This window comes from Misgurnus anguillicaudatus, chromosome 20 (genome assembly GCF_027580225.2).
Source record: "Misgurnus anguillicaudatus chromosome 20, ASM2758022v2, whole genome shotgun sequence".
NCBI lineage: Eukaryota > Metazoa > Chordata > Actinopteri > Cypriniformes > Cobitidae > Misgurnus > Misgurnus anguillicaudatus.
Window position 1 is genome coordinate 37,085,038 of NC_073356.2, and position 21,677 is coordinate 37,106,714.

Consider the following 21,677-nt stretch of genomic DNA (forward strand, 5'->3'; position numbering starts at 1 on the left):
TATCAGCGTCTGTGTGTTTGTTTAAAGACGGCTACCGTAGAGGTTTGTGGTTGGCAGGTAGTGGATACTCAAAGAGCTGTTGCTCTGTTCTAATGTCATCCAGATGAAGGATTGAATTGATCTTCCAGTTCTTAGCTCATTATAGCTGGGAGATATCCCAGAATTCCTCAGAAGGCCTGAACACAGACCACACATTTACTTCTGAGAGTTCTGTGTGTTTATAGTATCTCTCTGTGTGAACAACAGTATGTACAGTATATGTATGTGTCTACTTATGAGGACATCATTTGTACCCAAAAGTGAGGAAACCTGACAAAACATCCCTTTGGGGATGTCCTCATGTACCAAATATAGTACATCTTTTTTTAAATTGTGCAAAAAGTTTTCTGTTTGGGTTAGGTTATAATATTTACAACTATAACAAGTAAACATCATAAAACAGGATATACAAAATGTGCACAATAAAATGTGATCAGGGTTTTAAGTAATTTTGAACTTGTTTTTGATTAATTGCATACAAAATAAAAGTTTGTTTTTGCATAATATATTACACACACACAGGCATGTATTTAAAAACATTTACATGTATATACTAGGGGTGTAACGGTACGCAAAAATCACGGTTCGGTGCGAACCCCGGTTTTGAAGCCACGGTTCGGTTCATTTTCGGTACAGTAAGGGAGAAATGCAAACATTAAACTGCAGGTTGTTTATTACTTTAAACTTTTTTTTACAATTTGTTTACACTTTTTTAAACACTTTATTAAAGTATAACAGATAAAATATATATAAAATGAAAAAATAATAAATAAAATACTACTGCAAAGTTATTTTTTACATTATTTTATAACAGAAGGTAACTCTTATCTTAACCTTCTCTTAAACTTTTTCTACTAAAACCTTGAACTAACAAATTCAATTCCTGAATACATTTATGAACTATTAGCCTACATTTTTGCCACTAAAAATTTTCTGTTTTGATTTATTTTGGATTGTTTAACTCACAGAATTGAATTGGCTATGTACCATCTCTGTATAAAAATAATCTTACTGCTCTATGTGTAACTGCATAGCAAGCAACATGATGATATACTTATTATACACTCATTTTGAGATTAGTGAGTTGCATACATAGCCATCCTTGATCTTTTGCACGTTTCTCCTAATCTTTGCTTGTGTCATCAATGTAAGCTGTGACTTTACTTACGAACCCCTCCGCAGCTGAGTAACAGCTGAGTAAGCCCGGGTTTACAGCTCTTCTCTGTCCCGACCAGCTGATCGCATTGTGACAATGATATGATTGACGTGATATGCAGATGAAAAATCTGATCACGCATTCCTTATTCTTGCTGTCACAGAAAGCGCGTCTCATGAATGCGTAGCAACGAAAGACGTGCATCCTCTCACGCACTTTTGAAAGAACAAAGCAGCGCGTTGACACGCGTTTAACATGCGCTTTTAGATACGACACGTAAACGTTTACATCAATAATCAAACGGATATACAACTAAGTAAATAAAAATCTTTCTGCGGGCCGAATTATGTTATATGTTTGACAGAAGACTTGCGCTGAACGCGGAGACTTCCGCCACTTAATATGTTCGTGCGGAAACGCACGTATTATGTTCCGCACAGGCGCACACAAAATGCTTTCGGTGCGCGTGCGCACCGTGCCGAAAGCCCTGAACCGAAACGGTCCGGTTCGAATACACGAACCGTTACACCCCTAGTATATACTGTATAGATTTATTTCGATTTGAGATATTTTATATTATATATAAATTAAAAAATATTAGTGCTGGGCAAAGATTAATCGTGATTAATCGCATACAAAATAAAAGTGATTTTTTTGCATAATATATGAGTGTGTGCTGTGTGTAATTACTATGTGTATATATAAATACACACACATTCATGTATGTATTTAGGAAACATTTACATATATATATATATATATATATATATATATATATATATATATATATATATATATATATATATATATATATATATATATATATATATATATATATATATTTATATTTTTATATATTCTATATCAATTAAAAAATATTATATATAAATAAAAAATTCTGAAATTAATATATGTATGTGTGTGTGGTTAAATATTTATATAATAATTACACACATTACACACAAATATATTATGCAAAAAAAATCACTTTTATTTTGTGTGCGATTAATCGCGATTAATCTTTGCCCAGCACTAAAAAAATATACATTATATACAAATATATATATATATATATATATATACATTTATATATTTCTTTCTTTATTTACATTTATATATTAAGATATATAATTACACACAAATACATAATGCAAACAAAAACTTTTATTTTGTATGCGATTAATCGTGATTAATCTTTGACCAGCACAAAAAATATATACATTATATACAAATATATATTTTTTTCTTAAATTTATACATTTATATATTTATTTCTTTATTTACAATTATATATTAAGATATATAATTACACACACATATATTATACAAAAAAATCACTTTTATTTTGTATGCGATTAATCGCGATTAATCTTTGCCCAGCACTAAAAAATATATACATTATATACAAATATATTAAAAAATTCTTACATTTATACAGTTATTTACAATTATATATGAAGAGTTTCATTGCGAAACGAGATGGCTCTCGTTTTTTGGTTGTGCATTCCAATTAATATCAATTCAACTGCAGTTGGTTTGTTTTGATTTAAACCTTCATAACTTAAAAAATACAGCTAAGTAGCACCATAAAACAAAATAATAACATGTTGACATAATAATAAACATGTTTTGACAAAAATTTTAAAAACGGGTTTATCTCGTTTTGCAACGAAACTCTTCATATTTAGATATATAATTACACATATACATTATGCAAACACAAACTTTTATTTTGTATACGATTAATCGCAATTCATTTTTGTTTTTTATAGGATAGACAAAATGATATTACACAGATATTTGACTTACAATACAATAACATTGTGTTTCTTTTTGTTGTTATTTGATAGTTAAGGTTACTGTATAATGTTTTACTCACTTGGATATCAATCTGATTTCCTGCAGCGTCCGAGCCAAATCTAAAGGTGAGGTCCAGACTGAAGCAGAAGGTGTCTGAGAGACGAAGCGCTCCCATGCGCAGGAGAGATGGAAGTGTGCTTGTCACACCACTGAAGAGACGAACACATGAACTAACAGGTAACAACCGGATACCAAATGAAACTGGATACCTTTATTTCATACCAGAGTCAGAACTCACTTGCTGTTTTCCTGAATGCTAGATTCCTCAGCCAATGAGAGCCCTGCAGGTTCTGGACCGAGCTCACCCATTGGACCATGCAACAATGAGAACGGAGCCTCATATCGGTCCAGCACGACTCAAATCCAGGTACCATCATCTTTTAACATCAGCTGATTCATGTTTTAACCAAAACCTATTGTCTCACTTCAGTCCTAAAGTTTGCTGCACTAAATGATTTTTACTACATGTTTTTCATTCTACTAAGTAATTAACATTTAATTTTTTTACATTTTTTTAATAAACCAAGGAAAATATGATTTTTCATTGCAAGTTCAGTTTTGACAGGTTATCTGTAGAGGCAAATGTCTTGTGTGCAAATGCTTGCAGTGGTTACACCCTTGGGCATTGCACCTTCCCAAAAAATGGGAACAGAATAAGGAGGGTGGGTGAATTGGACCCCTGGCCGATCTGTTGTGTGAAGTGTGTGTGCGTGTGCATGTGTGTGTATGGCAGTGAATGCACTGAACTAACTGTGACGGCTCTTTTCCTCTGTGGTTTCTGGCCGTGCTGGCGGTTTGGGGGGGTTGAGGTTTATTTTCTCTGTGAAGTTCTGCCCAAGCATTTCCTCACAGGCACCGGTCCAGCACGGACCAAACTCTCCTCATGTAGGCAGTCTGATATATGACAGCACATTGAGTGTGTGTATACTTACAGACAAGTGTTTGTGTGTTCATACATTTATGAAATTCTTCATAAAAAAAACCACCTGTCACACTAAGACATCATTCGCAAGCCAGGCATTTATTTACAGATAAAATATTTTTTCCTTTCACTCACTATAGAAGTTGAAGGAGTCGGTGGCTTTTTGGTAGAACTGATGTCATTGTTTCTCTTTGTCTTCCAGCGATGTCTGTCACAGGGTGCCGTCCTGAAGACGGATGGATCCGTGTCCTTGCTGAATCTATACACATCTCCCTCTCTACCTAACCTTACACTGGGCCTTCATCCCGCTCACCCGCACATCTGTGTAAGAGTCACAGCTTATGAACAAGACAACACATCAGATCAGATGTTTATAGTTGTGCCACAGGCAAATTTGTAATGTAAACCATGAAAACATAAATCCATATATCTCTTTAATATCTCTTCAATTGTTGCTCCAGGACAGAAGTTAGACTGTGAAGCGAGTGTTTCTTAAATTTTCCGCTTCTTATATTTTCCTCCAGTAATCTCACATCTCTGGGGTTTCAGTACAGTCAATGTCTCAAACCGTGCACAGATTTGACTAAAGTCAACTACTTCTCATTTATTCATGAATTATACTATCCACATTCATTCATATTCTCACTATATTGTAAAGTCCCCCAGTGATGAAAATCAAGTTTAGACAAACCATGTGCAAATTCATCATTCAACACCATTGCTGAATATTTCTTCCATAAAATTGGAGTTTTCCAAAGACAGTTTAAAATCATCTTGGTTTTCTATGTCACAAACATGTAACCAATCACAGGTGATGAGCAGATCAGTAGTTCGAGTCGTAGATATTATGCATGGATGCCACATAGACTCAGCGCTGAAACGATCGTGGCACTGCTGCTTCAGCTCTACTTCTCTGATGCTCACACATGTTGTGTGAATACTAAACACATCAGCACTAAACAAATAAAATGTGCAGTTCACGTTTGCATTGTATGAAAACTGAACTTAGCAGTTATGTGTCTGAAATTGGCAAATGCAGCATCTATTTACATATTTATCTATGGCGGAGGCGGAGACTAATTTGTATATTTATATCTATGGTCCAAGGTGTGCAATTGAGTAGAAGCGGAGACTAATTTGCATATTGATATCTATGGTCCAAGCTCTGCAATTGAGTAGAGGCGGAGACTAATTTGCATGTTGATATCTATGGCCCAAGCTCTGTAATTGAGTAGAGGCGGAGACTAATTTGCATATTAATATCTATGGTCCAAGCTCTGTAATTAAGTAGAGGCGGATACTAATTTGCATATTGATATCTATGGTCCAAGCTCTGCAATTGAGTAGAGGCGGAGACTAATTCGCATATTTATATCTATGGCCCAAGCTCTGTAATTGAGTAGAGGCGGAGACTAATTTGCATATTGATATCTATGACCCAAGCTCTGTAATTGAGTAGAGGCGGAGACTAATTCACATTTTTATATCTGTGGTCCAAGCTCTGCAACTGAGTAGAGGCGAAGACTAATTCACATTTTTATATCTGTGGTCCAAGCTCTGCAACTGAGTAGAGGCGGAGACTAATTCGCATTTTTATATCTGTGGTCCAAGCTCTGCAACTGAGTAGAGGCAGAGACTAATTCGCATTTTTATATCTGTGGTCCAAGCTCTGCAACTGAGTAGAGGCGGAGACTAATTTGCATATTTATATCTATGGTCCAAGCTCTGTAATTAAGTAGAGGCGGATACTAATTTGCATATTGATATCTATGGTCCAAGCTCTGCAATTGAGTAGAGGCGGAGACTAATTCGCATATTTATATCTATGGCCCAAGCTCTGTAATTGAGTAGAGGCGGAGACTAATTTGCATATTGATATCTATGGTCCAAGCTCTGCAATTGAGTTGAGGCGGAGACTAATTCGCATATTTATATCTGTGGTCCAAGCTCTGCAACTGAGTAGAGGCAGAGACTAATTCGCATTTTTATATCTGTGGTCCAAGCTCTGCAACTGAGTAGAGGCGGAGACTAATTCGCATTTTTATATCTGTGGTCCAAGCTCTGCAACTGAGTAGAGGCGAAGACTAATTCACATTTTTATATCTGTGGTCCAAGCTCTGCAACTGAGTAGAGGTGGAGACTAATTTGCATATTTATATCTATGGCCCAAACTCTGTAATTAAGTAGAGGCGGATACTAATTTGCATATTGATATCTATGGTCCAAGCTCTGCAATTGAGTAGAGGCGGAGACTAATTCGCATATTTATATCTATAGCCCAAGCTCTGTAATTGAGTAGAGGCGGAGACTAATTTGCATATTGATATCTATGGTCCAAGCTCTGCAATTGAGTTGAGGCGGAGACTAATTCGCATATTTATATCTGTGGTCCAAGCTCTGCAACTGAGTAGAGGCAGAGACTAATTCGCATTTTTATATCTGTGGTCCAAGCTCTGCAACTGAGTAGAGGCGGAGACTAATTCGCATTTTTATATCTGTGGTCCAAGCTCTGCAACTGAGTAGAGGCAGAGACTAATTCGCATTTTTATATCTGTGGTCCAAGCTCTGCAACTGAGTAGAGGCAGAGACTAATTCGCATTTTTATATCTGTGGTCCAAGCTCTGCAACTGAGTAGAGGCGGAGACTAATTTGCATATTTATATCTATGGTCCAAGCTCTGCAATTAAGTAAAAGCGGAGACTAATTTGCATATTAATATCTATGGTCCAAGATCTCCAATTGAGTAGAAGCGGAGAGTAATTTGCATATTTTTATTTATAGTCTAAGCACTGCAATTGAGTAGAAGTGGAGATTAATTTTTGAGACAAATTTTTTATATCTATGGTCCAAGCTTTGCAATTGAGTGGAGGCAGAGATTAATTCACATATTTATATCTATGGTCCAAGCTCTGCAATTGAGTAGAGGTGGAGACTAATTTGCATATTTATATCTATGGTCCAAGCTCTGCAATTGAGTAGAAGCGGAGACTAATTTGCATATTTATATCTATGGTCCAAGATCTCCAATTGAGTAGAAGCGGAGACTAATTTGCATATTTATGGTCCAAGTTCTGCAATTGAGTAGCGTTGAATTGAGTACAGGTGGAGATTAATTCGCATATTTATATCTATAGTCCAAGATCTGCAATTGAGTAGAGGCCGAGACTAATTCGCATATTTATATCTATGGCCCAAGCTCTGTAATTGAGAAGAGGCGGAGACTAATTCACATTTTTATATCTATGGTCCAAGCTCTGCAATTGAGTAGAGGCAGAGACTAATTCGCATTTTTATATCTGTGGTCCAAGCTCTGCAATTGAGTAGAGGCAGAGACTAATTTGCATAATTATATCTATGGTCCAAGTTTTGCAATTGAGTAGCGGTGAATTGAGTACAGGTGGAGACTAATTTGCATAATTATGTCTATGGTCCAAGCTCTGCAATTGAGTAGAGGCGGAGACTAATTTGCATATTTATGGTCCAAGTTCTGCAATTGAGTAGCGTTGAATTGAGTACAGGTGGAGATTAATTCGCATATTTATATCTATAGTCCAAGATCTGCAATTGAGTAGAGGCCGAGACTAATTCGCATATTTATATCTATGGCCCAAGCTCTGTAATTGAGAAGAGGCGGAGACTAATTCACATTTTTATATCTGTGGTCCAAGCTCTGCAACTGAGTAGAGGCGGAGACTAATTCGCATTTTTATATCTATGGTCCAAGCTCTGCAATTGAGTAGAGGCGGAGACTAGTTTGCATAATTATATCTATGGTCCAAGCTCTGCAATTGAGTAGAGGCGGAGACTAATTTGCATATTTATGGTCCAAGCTCTGCAACTGAGTAGAGGCGGAGACTAATTCGCATTTTTATATCTATGGTCCAAGCTCTGCAATTGAGTAGAGGCAGAGACTAATTTGCATAATTATATCTATGGTCCAAGTTTTGCAATTAAGTAGACGTGAATTGAGTACAGGTGGAGACTAGTTTGCATAATTATATCTATGGCCCAAGTTCTGCAAATGGGTAGAGGCGGAGACTAATTTGCATATTTATGGTCCAAGATCTGCAACTGAGTAGAGGCGGAGACTAATTCACATTTTTATATCTATAGTCCAAGATCTGCAATCGAGTAGAGGTGGAGACTAATTCACATATTTATATCTATGGCCCAAGCTCTGTAATTGAGTAAAGGCAGAGACTAATTTGCATATTGATATCTATGGTCCGAGCTCTGTAATTGAGTAGAGGCGGAGACTAATTCGCATTTTTATATCTATAGTCTAAGATCTGCAATCGAGTAGAGGCGGAGACTAAGAGTACATTTGCATATTAAATCTATGGTCCAAGCTTTGCAAATGAGTAGAGGTGGGGCTAGTTTGCATATTCATAGATCCATGTTTACTAAATAAGGCAAGGGCGTAGAGTTACATTTAAGCTGTTTTAAAACATGAAAAAAAATCCTGTTTCTATAATGTGCTATTTTGATGCTCAAAGATAAAAAATATTTACTACACGGGGGCCTTAAACTATTTTTTTTTAGTTTGAAGAAACATCAGAAACAAAGTGCATACTTAAAAAGAAAACAAAACTCCAGGTGCTGTAAGCAAACACAGACTTTTAAGAAACATCATTCAAAATTCAATGATGTCTCCTGAGCTATAAATGAGAAATCTCTGAGCAATAAAAATGTCTTCTGTCTGGGCTTAAAGCAACATGGACAGATCTTCTGCTGCGCAACAGATATGAATAGATCTTACAGAAAAAGCCGGAGGGCAGCTGTATTTTTAGGAGACAGTGAGACACAGAGCCGGGTCTATTTGTGGAGAAAGCACAAAATACTGTATGAGGAATTTGCCCGGATGAGAACAAGCAGACGTGTTAGGTGTTTTAAGATAGTCGGTTGTTTACAGAAGGTTTAGGAACAGATTTTAGTTTTTGATTGAACTAAGTTGTTGTGTGCAAGCCTGACTGGATTAATGTACAGCCCTGAAGGCTCGTGACCCCTGACCTGTGGGATCTTTAGCCCTTAGGTAAATAAGGAGCCTGGGTTTAGGGTTTCAGCGGGTGAGTTTTACTTCTCGTTCATCACAGCCTTTTAAAAAGTTAAGTAATGGTGTTTGGAAACCATGTAACACGTCGACAAATCAAAACACGGGTCACTTTTACCATTGCGACGAGAATACTTTCAACACGTTAACGCTGAAATAGTTAAATGACACGCCAGGGACTTCTAAAAGCAGCTTGATAATTATGTGCAACTTATGAGCGACACAGAACGCAAATGCTGACGGGATGCCTTTTAAAACGGTTGCAGTTATTAATAATTCATTTTCGGCAGGCGCCATTATGTAAGCGAGTCTGATGAAAAATTGGTGTCAGTGATGATAAAAATAGGAGAATATGCTGGTGTTTTAGAGCACATGAAATATTAATAGTTAGTTGGCTTTGCTACGACAGGGTTTCCCAAACTGAGGTTCACAATTGTACTGTAGGGGGTTTGAGTTAATGAAAAAATGAATTATTTTAAAATAAACCAACAAAAATTTATTTTTTATTTGATTAATCTGCATGTCATGTGATCATCCCACAATTATACAATATATCAAAAAACTGAGAAATCATGCAAAATGGACAGATATGTTTTAGGTACCACTATAAGAAAGATGAATGTACAATGATGGGTAACAATAATTATGTAAAATATTACTGATAAAAGACTTTTTTTTGTTAAAAATGCAAACGTGCTATGCTATTAAATTATTGAAATATTCACTTAAACTCTCAGGGTATAATTTAGGTCAAGGGGGTTTACCTGAAAAAACAAATGTGCTAAGGCATCACCCAAAAATTACAGCATAGCTTAGTACCATGCAAAAATTCCTAAATGTCCAGATTTTATTGCAACATTAATAATTGTTTTATTTATAGTGATAATCTTAATCTATCCTCTCTCAGACGGGTACGGCGCTGAAGGATCGAACCGCTGAAGGGCTCGCGGCCACTGCCTTTCCAGCATCACTGGAGTCTAAAGTGAGCAACGGTCAGCAAGCTCTTCTACAACATCTTCTGCTTAAAGAGCAGAGACAGCAGAGGATCATGTCACCGGGTGAGAAACTCTTGAGATGAAAGTGAGATCAGTAAGGAACAGATAGAAACATCAGGCCTGGGAAAATATTGTACAGATTAGATATACAAATAGTGAAGTTAAATATTAAATAAGATTTCAAATATGTGTGCAATGGTTACAATACTTTATCTCTGCAGTCACAGGCAGTGTTTCTGCTCTCTCTCCGTCTCCTCTGGTGATGAAAGATCGTTCGGTCATGAGCTCTCGTGCCAGGTTACCGCGTCACCGGCCCCTGAACAGAACCCAGTCGGCACCGCTTCCTCAGAGCACACTGGCCCAACTGGTCCTTCAACAACAGCACCAAAACTTTGTGGAAAAACAGAAACAATTTCACCAGCAGGTCCACATGAGTCAGGTAACATCATCTCAAAGTACCAGTTTACTACAAACAGATACAGATACTGCTGTTGATGACTACTATCATCACTATTATTTAGTCTTGAACCTTTTATTTAAAAATAAATTTGATAAAATAAAATCTGTTTATGATCTTAAAACTAAGGCTGTCAAAAGATTAATCGCGATTTATTGCATACAAAATAAAAGTTTGTTTTTGCATACTATACAGCAGTGGTTCTCAAACTTTTTCAGCGTGCGGCCCCCTTTGTGTACAGTGCATTCCTTCGCGGCCCCCCCAAAGAAAATTTATGACAAAAAACAGTTCTAAAACTTCACATTCTAATTAAACAAAACATTAAATTATACAAAGTAGTGCTGCCTTATTTTTTTTTAGGTTTAATTTCACAGAATTCATGATAAATTAATATATTTTATAAAATGTTATAAAACTGGGGCCCCCCTGGCACCATCTCGCGGCCCCCCTGGGGGCCCCGGACCCCAGTTTGAGAACCACTGCTATACAGTACAGGCCAAAAGTCTGGACACACTTGACTATGATTTTAAAAATCTTTTAATCTGAATGTTTATGGTTAAATGCATGAAATTACATTTGTAGAAAAAACTATACCTGTGTCAAACAGATTAATTTCTGTTATTAGAAAACTAACATTTTATTTTAAAAAATTATTTTTTAAAAAGATGACTTGCACTGAATATTACAGAAAAATCTGTCAATAAAAGCCCAGATTAAATGTGAAGTCCTTCAATATTCTTTAAAATTCAGTCCAAAGTAAAACTTCAAGAAGCTTCTTGATTGCAATTTCTAGGCAAAGGGTGACTTTTGATTTATTTTGGATGCTTTCAGTCACCAACATAATTCCCACAGTTGCATTTGTGTTATGCCATAGTTTGGACGAGTTTATTATTATTCTGTTATGTGGAAAAATATATAAATAAAGAATGAGTGAGTGTGTCCAAACTTTTGGCCTGTACTGTATGTGTGCGCACCGTGTAATTTTTTTCTATAAATACACACACATGTGCATGTATTTAAGAAACATTTACATGTCTATATATTTTTCCCAATAAATATATATATATAAATACATAAATAAATATATTTTCAATACTCAGATTTTTTTATATATTATATAAAATAATTGTACACAAATTTGCACACACATATATTATGCAAAAACAAACCTTTATTTTATATTTATTTATTTATTTACATTTTGATATATTTTACATTATATATAAATAAAATTATATATACATTTATACAAAAAATCTTTAATTGATATATGCATGTGTGAATTTATATATTCCTTGTTACACACAATACTCTGAAATATATTATGCAAACACAAACTTTTATTTTGTATGCGATTAATTGCGATTCATTTTTTGACGGCTCTAAAACCGTAACCTGCAGAAAATAGCAATTATAACTGCTCATGCTCTTTGATGAATAAAATAAAGCAATATGACTGCAAATGGCAAATTGTTAACTTTTACAAAATTCCCAAGAGTGTGATAGTGTTTGTGAAGGGTATGATTGTGTATTTGTTAAGGATCTGTTAATGATGTGTGTAACTGTGAACGTGCAGTGTGTTTGTATCTGTGTATATTCAGTGTGTGAAGTTCATTTCTCTTAAATGAGGTTGTTAAATGATCTGGACAGGAAGTGAGTAAATCTCATCCGGATGTTTTTACTGAGACTGTGTGCTCTCTCTCTCTTTCTCTCTCTCTCTCTCTCTCTCTCTCTCTCTCTCTCTTTCTTTCTCTCTCTCTCTCTCTCTCTCTCTCTCTCTCTCTAGGTTCTATCTCAATCTATAGAGCAGCTAAGAAACGGCAGCACCCTGGAGGAGGAAGATGAAGATGGCCCTTCGTCAGAGCAGAGAGCACCGGAGGTGACGTCGCCTCCTGCTGGAGTCATCCGGAGCAGCGCATCACACATAGAGCTCAATGCTGGAGTGATCAGACTGAAACAAGAGGCACAGGAAACACAGGAGGAGAGTGAAGGAATGAGAGAGGACGATCGAGGGAGAGACACAGGTGAAGAACAGAAGAAAGAGAGCGGTGATGAACACTGTATGCAAAACATGACTGAAACTGATGTTTGATAGAAAGACAAAGAGAAAGACAGAGAGAAAGTCAGAGAGATGTCCAGGTCACATTTCATATCAAAAGCTTAAAATCAATTACTGCATATTTCATGTGATTTATGTTTTTATCATTGTTGCAATAGTTTCATGACAAATAACATCAATATTTTCATTACCGTCATGCACATAAACCTCATTCTCATTTCTGTAATGTAAAAATGATATAATGTTTAAATTAAGTATTTATACACCATGGTAGTATTTGTTGTATTCAATGAATACTGAGCACAAATCTTTGTATTGCAATACGTTTTACAGGAAAAGACAAAAAAATGTTGTATTGTTTTATTGAGAATTCAAAATGACTTTAATGCAATAATGTTGAGATCCATATGTTCAAAGGCGGCACAACAAATACAACCATGATCAACATGATCTCACGGCAAGCCTTGTTATAGTCACGAAAATTTGTATTAATTTATTCATGTCCATTTTTTTTCGTGCCTTGAGCACAAATGTTTTTTTCGTGTCATTCAGCAAAAAAATTCTATTCATAGTTTTTCGTGTCCGTGGCACAACTTTTTTGTGTATTGTTTTCTCGTTTTCCCCCCTATTTTTGAATCATTGTTGCTTGTGGCTGGGATTAGATTTGTACCAAGCCCCTAAGGTGACATTGGAGTAAAAAAATCTAAAGTTTAGTTTCATGTGCTCACGTGAAACCTTCATGTGCAAATTTTTTTTTTTAAAGTTTAGTTTCGCGCGCGCACGTGAAAGCGAAAGTTTCATGTGCACATGCGAAAGTTTCACGTGAGCACGCAAAATTAAATGCGGTAGTTTCACATGCGCACGCGATAGTTTCATGTGCGCACGCGAAACTAAACTTTATTTAATTTTTTCTCCATGTCCCCTTAGGGGCTCCGTAGATTTGGGGTTAGGATGTACTTTTATGTATTGGTTTCTACATATTTTTCTTCCGCTTTTAAAACTATTCTCGCTTGGAGTTGGGGTTAGAATGATGTCTAAAAATGTAACAGAAAGTGATTTTAACCTAACCCAAACCTCAAATCTAACCCCAGCCCCAAGCGACAATGATTTAAAAATATCAGATCCCGAACTTTATCCCTCTTAATAATTATTTTAACATCAAGAAAGTCCTGCGGTCTATTTTCTATAATCTCTGAATGCTTTTTAAAACGAAACTAAAAAGTGAAAGAAGACGCATCTTTGCTTTATATGGATTTGGGACGGTACACCTCACAGAAAACGTGCAGATAAAGAAAACTGCACGTGCAGCAAACGTGCATTTTAGATGTTTAATGAGCATTTAGAGCATTGGATTCGCTAGACGAGAGCTTAATGTTCTTATTTTTATGAAAAGCTCAGACTCATCTACACAGCTCCGGTCACTTGCTGCGTCTCAATTCATCCAGCTGTGGGTCAAACAGAAATTGCGTGTTGCGTTAATCGCGCGTTAGTGCCGTTAAAATGAATTTGCGTTATCGCGTTATTAACGCGTTTATTTTGACAGCCCTAATAGTATATTATATTTATTTTTCAATATTTAAAATTTGGAAGGAAAAGTAAAAAAAATTTACTTTGTAAAATAAAATTTTTCGTTTATTCTTTTAAAGGGACAGTAAGTAGGATTTTAAGTGTTTTATTAATCAAAATCAATGTCTTTAGTCATAAATATGTCCTCGTTGGTGTCAAATGACCTCTGCCAGTGATCTGACTTTTCTTTGTAAGCTTAGAATTTCTTCTCTTTACTTACATTGATCGGGTAAGTCCAAGGAGGCTTCCATGTCGTTCCGCCGTATTGATAAACTATAATAGCAGAGAGGGACAAAAAACACTAACCTACCAACGCGTTTCCACAACGCGTTTTCATTCAGAACACGTGAACTAGCTGAAACAAACAAGGAGATCAGTGATTACATAACGGCTACCGTAGTTGCAACACGCATTTGGAAAAGCGAGGCGCTAGAGAGCACTATTCGTTTAAATGCAAAATACAATTTCACCACTAGATGGGGGTAAATCCCACTTATTGTACCTTTAAATTTGATGTGAAATGTGATCAGAGAGAGAGAGAGAGAGAGAGAGAGAGAGATTAAAAGTTAAAGCATTATAAGAGGTATGAGGGTTTAAATGTATGCACCTGACTGTCTTTTTCATCATCGTCTTCATCACTGAAACTTCATCTGCTGTCACTCGAGTTACTCGACCGGACCCTGTTAGTGTGACACTGTACGTGACCTCTGACCTCTGCTAGGCTCTGATCTTCCTTCTCTGGTTGTTGTTGTGTGTGAAGCAAAATAAAGAGCAGCACCAACCACAGAGCTTTATTTACCTCCCACATTAACCAAACAGTAGCCCAGTCTGTGTTTATTCACCCGTCCACATGTGAAGTGATGCTTCTGACGGGCTTTCTGCTGTCACTTCAAACATCGTCTGAAATGATGCACAGCATCTCAAATCACTGTGTTGTGGGTTTGATCTATCATTAATGGTGTTGTTTCTGGTGGTCCATCAAATGGGTTTTTAATGTATGATACCTGTTTCTAGAGAGCAGGGGTCAAAGGTGTAAACCTCCATATGAGGAAAGGCAAACGATTTCTAAAAAATTGTAACATGAGGTTTATTATCTTCACTACAAATGAAAATGATGCATAATGTGATAAAATCATAGCCAATACAATTGATACTTAATATTCATGCAAAGCAGGATTTTGGACCAATGAGATTTCACTTTATGTCATTTTCATTGCTTAATAAGATCACAACTCACATTAACATGGAGGATGTTTATCACCTGTCACATCATGCCAGGTTAGGACCCAATAATTTGTTTTGTTAAATGTGCCATCATTTGATGAATAAATGAAATATTCAGTGAAATGTATAAATGAATTGCTATGCCCCAAATGTCTTTGTATTAGAAATCAGTTTAGACAGTCTATAGTGAATTCAGTGATCATGTGAAGAGATGATTCATGTCTTATATTTTGCTTTAATGGATTTTTTAATCAAATTGAATGGTTTATAGAGACAATGACTACCCCTCATACCATGAAATTTCCACTTTTGTGTAAAATCATATTTAGATATTTAATGTACATAGCAGCATCTTGGACACCAATGCAAAAGATGTATAAAGTTTTGTGAATGTGAATATCATTTTTGTGATGACACACTGTGTTGAGATCTCACTTGTGATGTACAGCACAATATAAACTCATTTCACACGGCTGCACGAGGAATCACACTTATAATTGACATTTTCCTCATCATACAAACCTGTTTTTACTTCACTGGTATGTAAATAGAGTTTATTATTCACTGTTGCAATAGAGATTGAAACAATAACTGCATGAATTTCCTGGGTCAAAGGTCATGTTTATGTTGACATTATAGTTTTCAAATAAAAGTTGTTTCTGAAAGCGCCGCAGGCATTATTGTTATTTTGATGGTTCTGGAATATGTTGGCAGATTTGACCTCAGCGTCTTTATTTCTGCCACCCTGGACATTTTTCCCACATCACTTCTGGTCGTCTCAGGAGCTGTCGGGAGCAATGCGTTCCCCTCCTGTGCTTTAGTAAAGCTCTGGGATCAGGTTAACCCTTTGAAGTCTGCTTATGGGAATCTCTGATCTTCTGGCTGCTATCAGGGGAGTGTTGGACTCAGATATACGACTGTCAGATCTGAGAAGACAGAAGTGACCGGATAGATGCTGAAGAGACTTTTATGGATTCTCATTCGCTGAGGAATGTTCTGGGTTCAGTAAAAGTTAAGATCTGTTGACGCTGTTGCGAATGTTGATTATAAAAAAAAACAGTAATTAAGATTAAACCGTACTTGCGAGCATGGTAATAATCTAAGCTAAAGTTGAGGGAAAAAGTCAGACTGATCTCACTTTCCTTGAGATCATGTTGCAAAAAGTCATTTGGAGAAAAAACCCTTAAGAGAGAGCCAGACATCAGCTGATCCTATAGAGGATATAATATATTTTAGATAATATATTATAGAATTTTATGAGAATTAAAACATTAAAAAAATAAGATATAGAGGTCGGTGGTCACAGTTGCAAAAGAAAATGTAGATACAGTATAGAGCACTGGCAAAAGAAGTACACAGATAAGGCAAAACATTTAGCTTGGGAGAAATTAAGCCATTGGGTAAAATAAACTCAGAAAAAAATTATATTTGACCCTACACTTTCAGAAAAAAAAGGTACAAAAGTTGTTACTGGTGTTACATTTTCAAAAAATACACTAAAAGGTACATATTAGTACATCAAGTATTAAGACTTTTTAAAAGGTACTCTCCCATTGACAACTTTTGTACCTTTCTTTCTGAGAGTGTACAATGGGTTAAAACAGCCCAGCATTTTGGGTTAAAACCAGTGTTGAGGGTAATGCATTACAAGTAACGTGCATTACGTAATAATATTACTTTTCTGAAGTAACCAGTAAAGTAACGCATTACTTTTCAAATGTACACATTAATATTTGAGTTACTTTTTAAAAAAAGTAATGCAAGTTACTTTTTTAGTTTAATTAATTAGATAAAAATTATGTACTGAATTCAACTGAACGTAGTCACATTATGCACTCCATGCGTACACCTGTGTGGAAACAGCTAGAGTCAGAAACTGAGATGGCAGACCAGAGCTCGACATTTTTGTAATGAAATATGCAATTTCTAAAAGCAGAACTTTTCAGTCATAAAAAACACCAGCAAGGCCTGAAAGAGATCAAGCCTCAGTCAAGAAAAAGTAACGCAAAAGTAACTAAAAAGTAACGTAAGCATTACTTTCCATGAAAAGTAACTAAGTAACTCAATTAGTAATGCATTACTTTTAAAAGTAACTTTCCCCAACACTGGTTAAAACAACCCAGCATAGGTTAAATTACAACCTATTAGGTTATTGTTGTCCATTTTTGACCCAACACTGGGTTGAAAATAACCCAGCATTTTTAGTATGAAAGTATAGTCGCAAAACGTAAATGGTACACGTGTTTGCATAAGATAAGTGAGATTTTTCACAACTTTATAAAAGTTGTTAGGTAAATTTGAAATGGCATGCACATTCTGGCAAGAAAATTAAATTAAATCTCCGCTGTAAACATTTGAAGTACACCTACCCATTTAAGTAAAAGTTAAGCTTTCAAAAAGCTTTGTTCCTAAATGTTGCATTTAAGTACCTCACATGTATATATATATATATACATTGGGACTTTTTTAAAGAGCACCTATTGTCTGATTCACGTTTTTACATTTCCTTTGGTGTGTAAGTGTGTATTAGTTCAACAGTTTACTTTCTGGGATTCTTTTTAATTATTTTGTAATTATTTTGTTTTGTAAGGTTATGTATGTGTACATCATGTGCATAATTGTATGTTTGTACCTGTAGGTCTTATGCTTTCATGTGCAAAATGGAATTTTGCTTGTTGACAAAAACAAAACAAAATAAATAATTAAAAAATTTAGTAAAGACTGACATTATCATAATTCCTCCCGGTTGGACTCACAGCCTGTAAGTTAATTCCTGTTAGCAACCAAATCTTTCAAACATGGTAAGGAGTGTCACATTTCCGGCTGACATTAGAGGTATTCAGGCCAGTGACAACATACAGATTAGCTGGCCAATCAGGGACACAGAGCTTTTCAAATCCTTGTGTTTCAGGACAACCTGATCTCACGAATTTCCGTGGTATAGTCACGGAATTTTGTGCTCATTTTTCCGTGGCATTCTCACGGATCTCCGCATTTTTCCGTGGCCCTGCTACGGACTGTCTTTTTCCGTGGCATTCTCACGGATTGGTTACTCAACTGTTTTGTCCTATTTTCTTACCATTTTCGCTTCGGTTTAGGGTTAGATTTACATGAAATGACATCCCTACCCAAACCCAACTCTAACCCCAACGCCAGGCAACAATTGTTTTAAGTTTAGAAAATATAAAAGAATAAATCAGAAAAAATTGTATAAACCAATATTTAAAGTGACATACTAACGCAAACACCAAATCTAACCCTAAACCGAAGCGAAAATGGTTTGAAAATAGGAAAAAGCAGTTGAGTAACCGATCCGTGAGAATGCCATGGAAAAATGCGGAGATCCGTGAGAATGCCACGGAAAAATGCGGAGATCCGTGAGAATGCCACAGAAAAATGAGCATTCAGGAAGAGAGTGAAATCTAGAGCTACAAAAAGTACAGTATGTGGAAAATAATGTTTTGTTAACCATAAAACACGCAAACACATTATATTGTACCAAATACACAAAATAACATAGCAATGAAATAGGTGCTCTTTAAAATGTACCGTCTAGTGAGAGCTTCTGTACCTTTATTTCCGACAATGTAAAACCATGATTTTCTAGTAATCAACATTATTCCAAAGATTTTGTCAATAGATTGTAACTAAAAAAAATGTTTCTGAACCTTACAAGTAAGATTCAAAACTTTGTCCTGATCAACAGTTGGCAATGACCGTCTAACATCTGTTGAAAAAGATCTGGAGTGCTCATACATCCTACGCTAAATGAATATTTATTTCCTAAGCAGTTAGAGAAAGAGGAGCGTGTGTCCCTTGAGATCGACCGCCCGGCCTGTTGCTGTAAACCGATTCTTTCCTTTGGTTTGCTTTTTTCTGGAGTTGCAGGGCTGAAACAGACCTTTTTTTTTGTAAATAGTGTGGTCAGACCTCCATTTGACATCGGCTTTATTTTCAAAAAGGGCCAATTAGGTTCTCCACAAATAAGGGCAGACATCATTTCTAAATAGATTAGGAAGCACTTTACAGAAGCTCCACCTACCTGCAGACACACGTCATTCATCTGGAGACCTCAGCAGGGTTTCGCACCTGCACCCTACACACAGCTGTGAACACAAACCCCTGCTGAAGTCAATCTGTAGTTTAAACACAGTTATTCTTTCTTGATATAAGTCATTACTATAATACTGAAAATCTGTGTTGGGTGACATGTTAAGCCTGCTGCAACTCCGTTCATACCTGGAGCACAAGGCTGCACTATTTAAACTGCCAACATTCGCAGTATTTATTGTATTTATTATTTAGTAGACACGGTTCTTTTTTTTTTTTGCACAGCCAACTTCAACTGAATTCAGACAGTAAGTGACATTGTTTCTGTTCTTCTGTTGTTTTTTCTGCCAAAGCAATCCTCCAGTCTCTGATACTCAGGTCAGTCTACACAATGCCTTTCTTGTTCTTGTGAAAATCATGAAGCCAAACGTTTAACTACCAGCACATCTGTCCTGTACAAGAGACATGATTTAAGATTATTTATAATGTGAGATGAGCTATGTGCTAAAGTTTAGTGGTTATTTGACTGAGAAACCATCATAAATTCTTTACAATGGCAACCATCAATGGTACATGCGGTACCTGAACATTAAATCCGAAGCCCTTTACCTGTTTTACATGGTTTATAATCTCAGTTGGGATTAATTTAGCAAAAATTTTACTAATTTAACCCGAGGAATTCTCTTTGAAGTCAACTTGTTTGTTAAAGGAAAACACCACCATTTTTCAATATTAACTATGTTCTTACCTCAACTTAGATGAATGAATCTTTTTTCAATGCATGCACTTTTAATCTTTGTACGGCGCCTCGTAAATGTGTTAGCATTTAGCCTAGCCCCATTCATTCCCTAGGATCCAAACCAGGATGATTTTATAAGCCACCAAACACTTCCATGTTTTGAGTAGTTGGGTGATTCTCACGAAAACTTGGTTTTAAAAATGTCAAGCATGAAAATGTAAAAATTGCTTAAATTTACTTTTTTCCCACCAGACATTGAAAAACAAAGTCTGGAGTAAATGGGAACATTAATTTAAAAACTTTTACTTATCATTTAACACTTTTTGTAACATAATTTTAAAAATTAGTCCTAAAAAATCTCATTACCGCAACAGTCAGAAAACATCAACACTGACATATTTTCAAAATGACATGACAAACCTGAAAGAGCATAATTTGGAGATTCTGCACATGCATTTAAAATCAAAGTATTATGCTTCTATTAATTAAATGAACATTTAATAAGCATCTGTTGCGGTAATGATAATCAAAATGTCGTGTAAGCATTCTGACAAGACAATATTTCAAATTAACTGTAAAAAAATGATCTTACCTGGTAGCCATCTTGAAGTAACTGGTCCATGTGCTTGATCACTCAAAATCAAACTTTATTAAAATTCTGTATGTGTGCTTAAACTGTTCTCAAAAAGTGTTGCGGAGGATGAGAACATCAGGCATGGACACATCATTTTCCTCATTTTTCTTCATTATTATTATACATGAATATTCAGTAAATATTTTTTCTGTCATCTAAAGTAGTCTAGCAAAACTTCCATTTATTTTTTTTCTTAATATTTTTGTGTTAATTTCATTAAATTACAACATAACGCATGTTCAAACACAGCCGGACACATTGCGGTAATGAGAATTTCAGCAGAAAATGAAATAAAATGTACAATTATAAATTCTTATGTTGAAATCACACATTGTGCAAGGTAGAACACAGTATTGTGTTAATTCTGATGCTTTTTAATGTTACTATATTACACATTTTAAAGCTAAAACCATTAGTGCCGTGGTGTTTCAATGGTTTCGTGAGAATCACCCAGTTACACAAAATAAAACGTTTGTTTGGTGCCATAGGAATGAATGGAGCTAGGCTAAATGCTAATACATTCACGAAGTGCTGTACAAAGATTAAAAGTGCATGCATTGAATAAAGAAATATATAATTAATTCATCTAAGTTGAGGCAAGAACACAGCAAAATATTGAAAACGGTGGTGTTTTCCTTCAAACTCAAACATGTATACAGAAATGACGTAAAGTCAATTGCTTTGAACACATTTGTTAATAAACAACTAAATGAAGAAAGTGAATATCAAATAATCCTGAAAAACCGTCTGTGTCACAATTCTCCTGGTTAATCTTGAAATGGCACGTTGCCTGTCCATTAAACAAACAAAACATCCATCCTTGTTATTGCCTTGACACTGCGAGCACCAAAGGGTACCGGCACACGTTTAAATTTCCTGCTATTATTGAAGACAGCAGAAAGAGAAGATAAATAACAAAAACACAC

General features: G+C 35.7%; 1 protein-coding gene across 4 annotated transcripts in view; it reads left to right on the plus strand.

The window, feature by feature from the left end:
• The window catches only part of LOC129455035 (histone deacetylase 9-B), a 32,621-nt gene extending 20,012 nt beyond the window's left edge, over positions 1–12,609 (plus strand). For 3 of the 4 annotated variants that reach the window (XM_073858625.1, XM_055219665.2, XM_055219664.2), the window contains 6 exons: positions 3,101–3,232; positions 3,316–3,422; positions 4,180–4,302; positions 9,935–10,085; positions 10,244–10,461; positions 12,266–12,609. In XM_073858625.1, the coding sequence (XP_073714726.1) occupies positions 3,101–3,232; positions 3,316–3,422; positions 4,180–4,302; positions 9,935–10,085; positions 10,244–10,461; positions 12,266–12,571 (1,037 nt within the window). In that variant the 3' untranslated portion in view covers positions 12,572–12,609. The remainder of the gene's footprint in view (positions 1–3,100; positions 3,233–3,315; positions 3,423–4,179; positions 4,303–9,934; positions 10,086–10,243; positions 10,462–12,265) is intronic. The other variant, XM_073858624.1, reaches the window with a different exon arrangement.
• Positions 12,610–21,677: the final 9,068 nt, after the last annotated feature.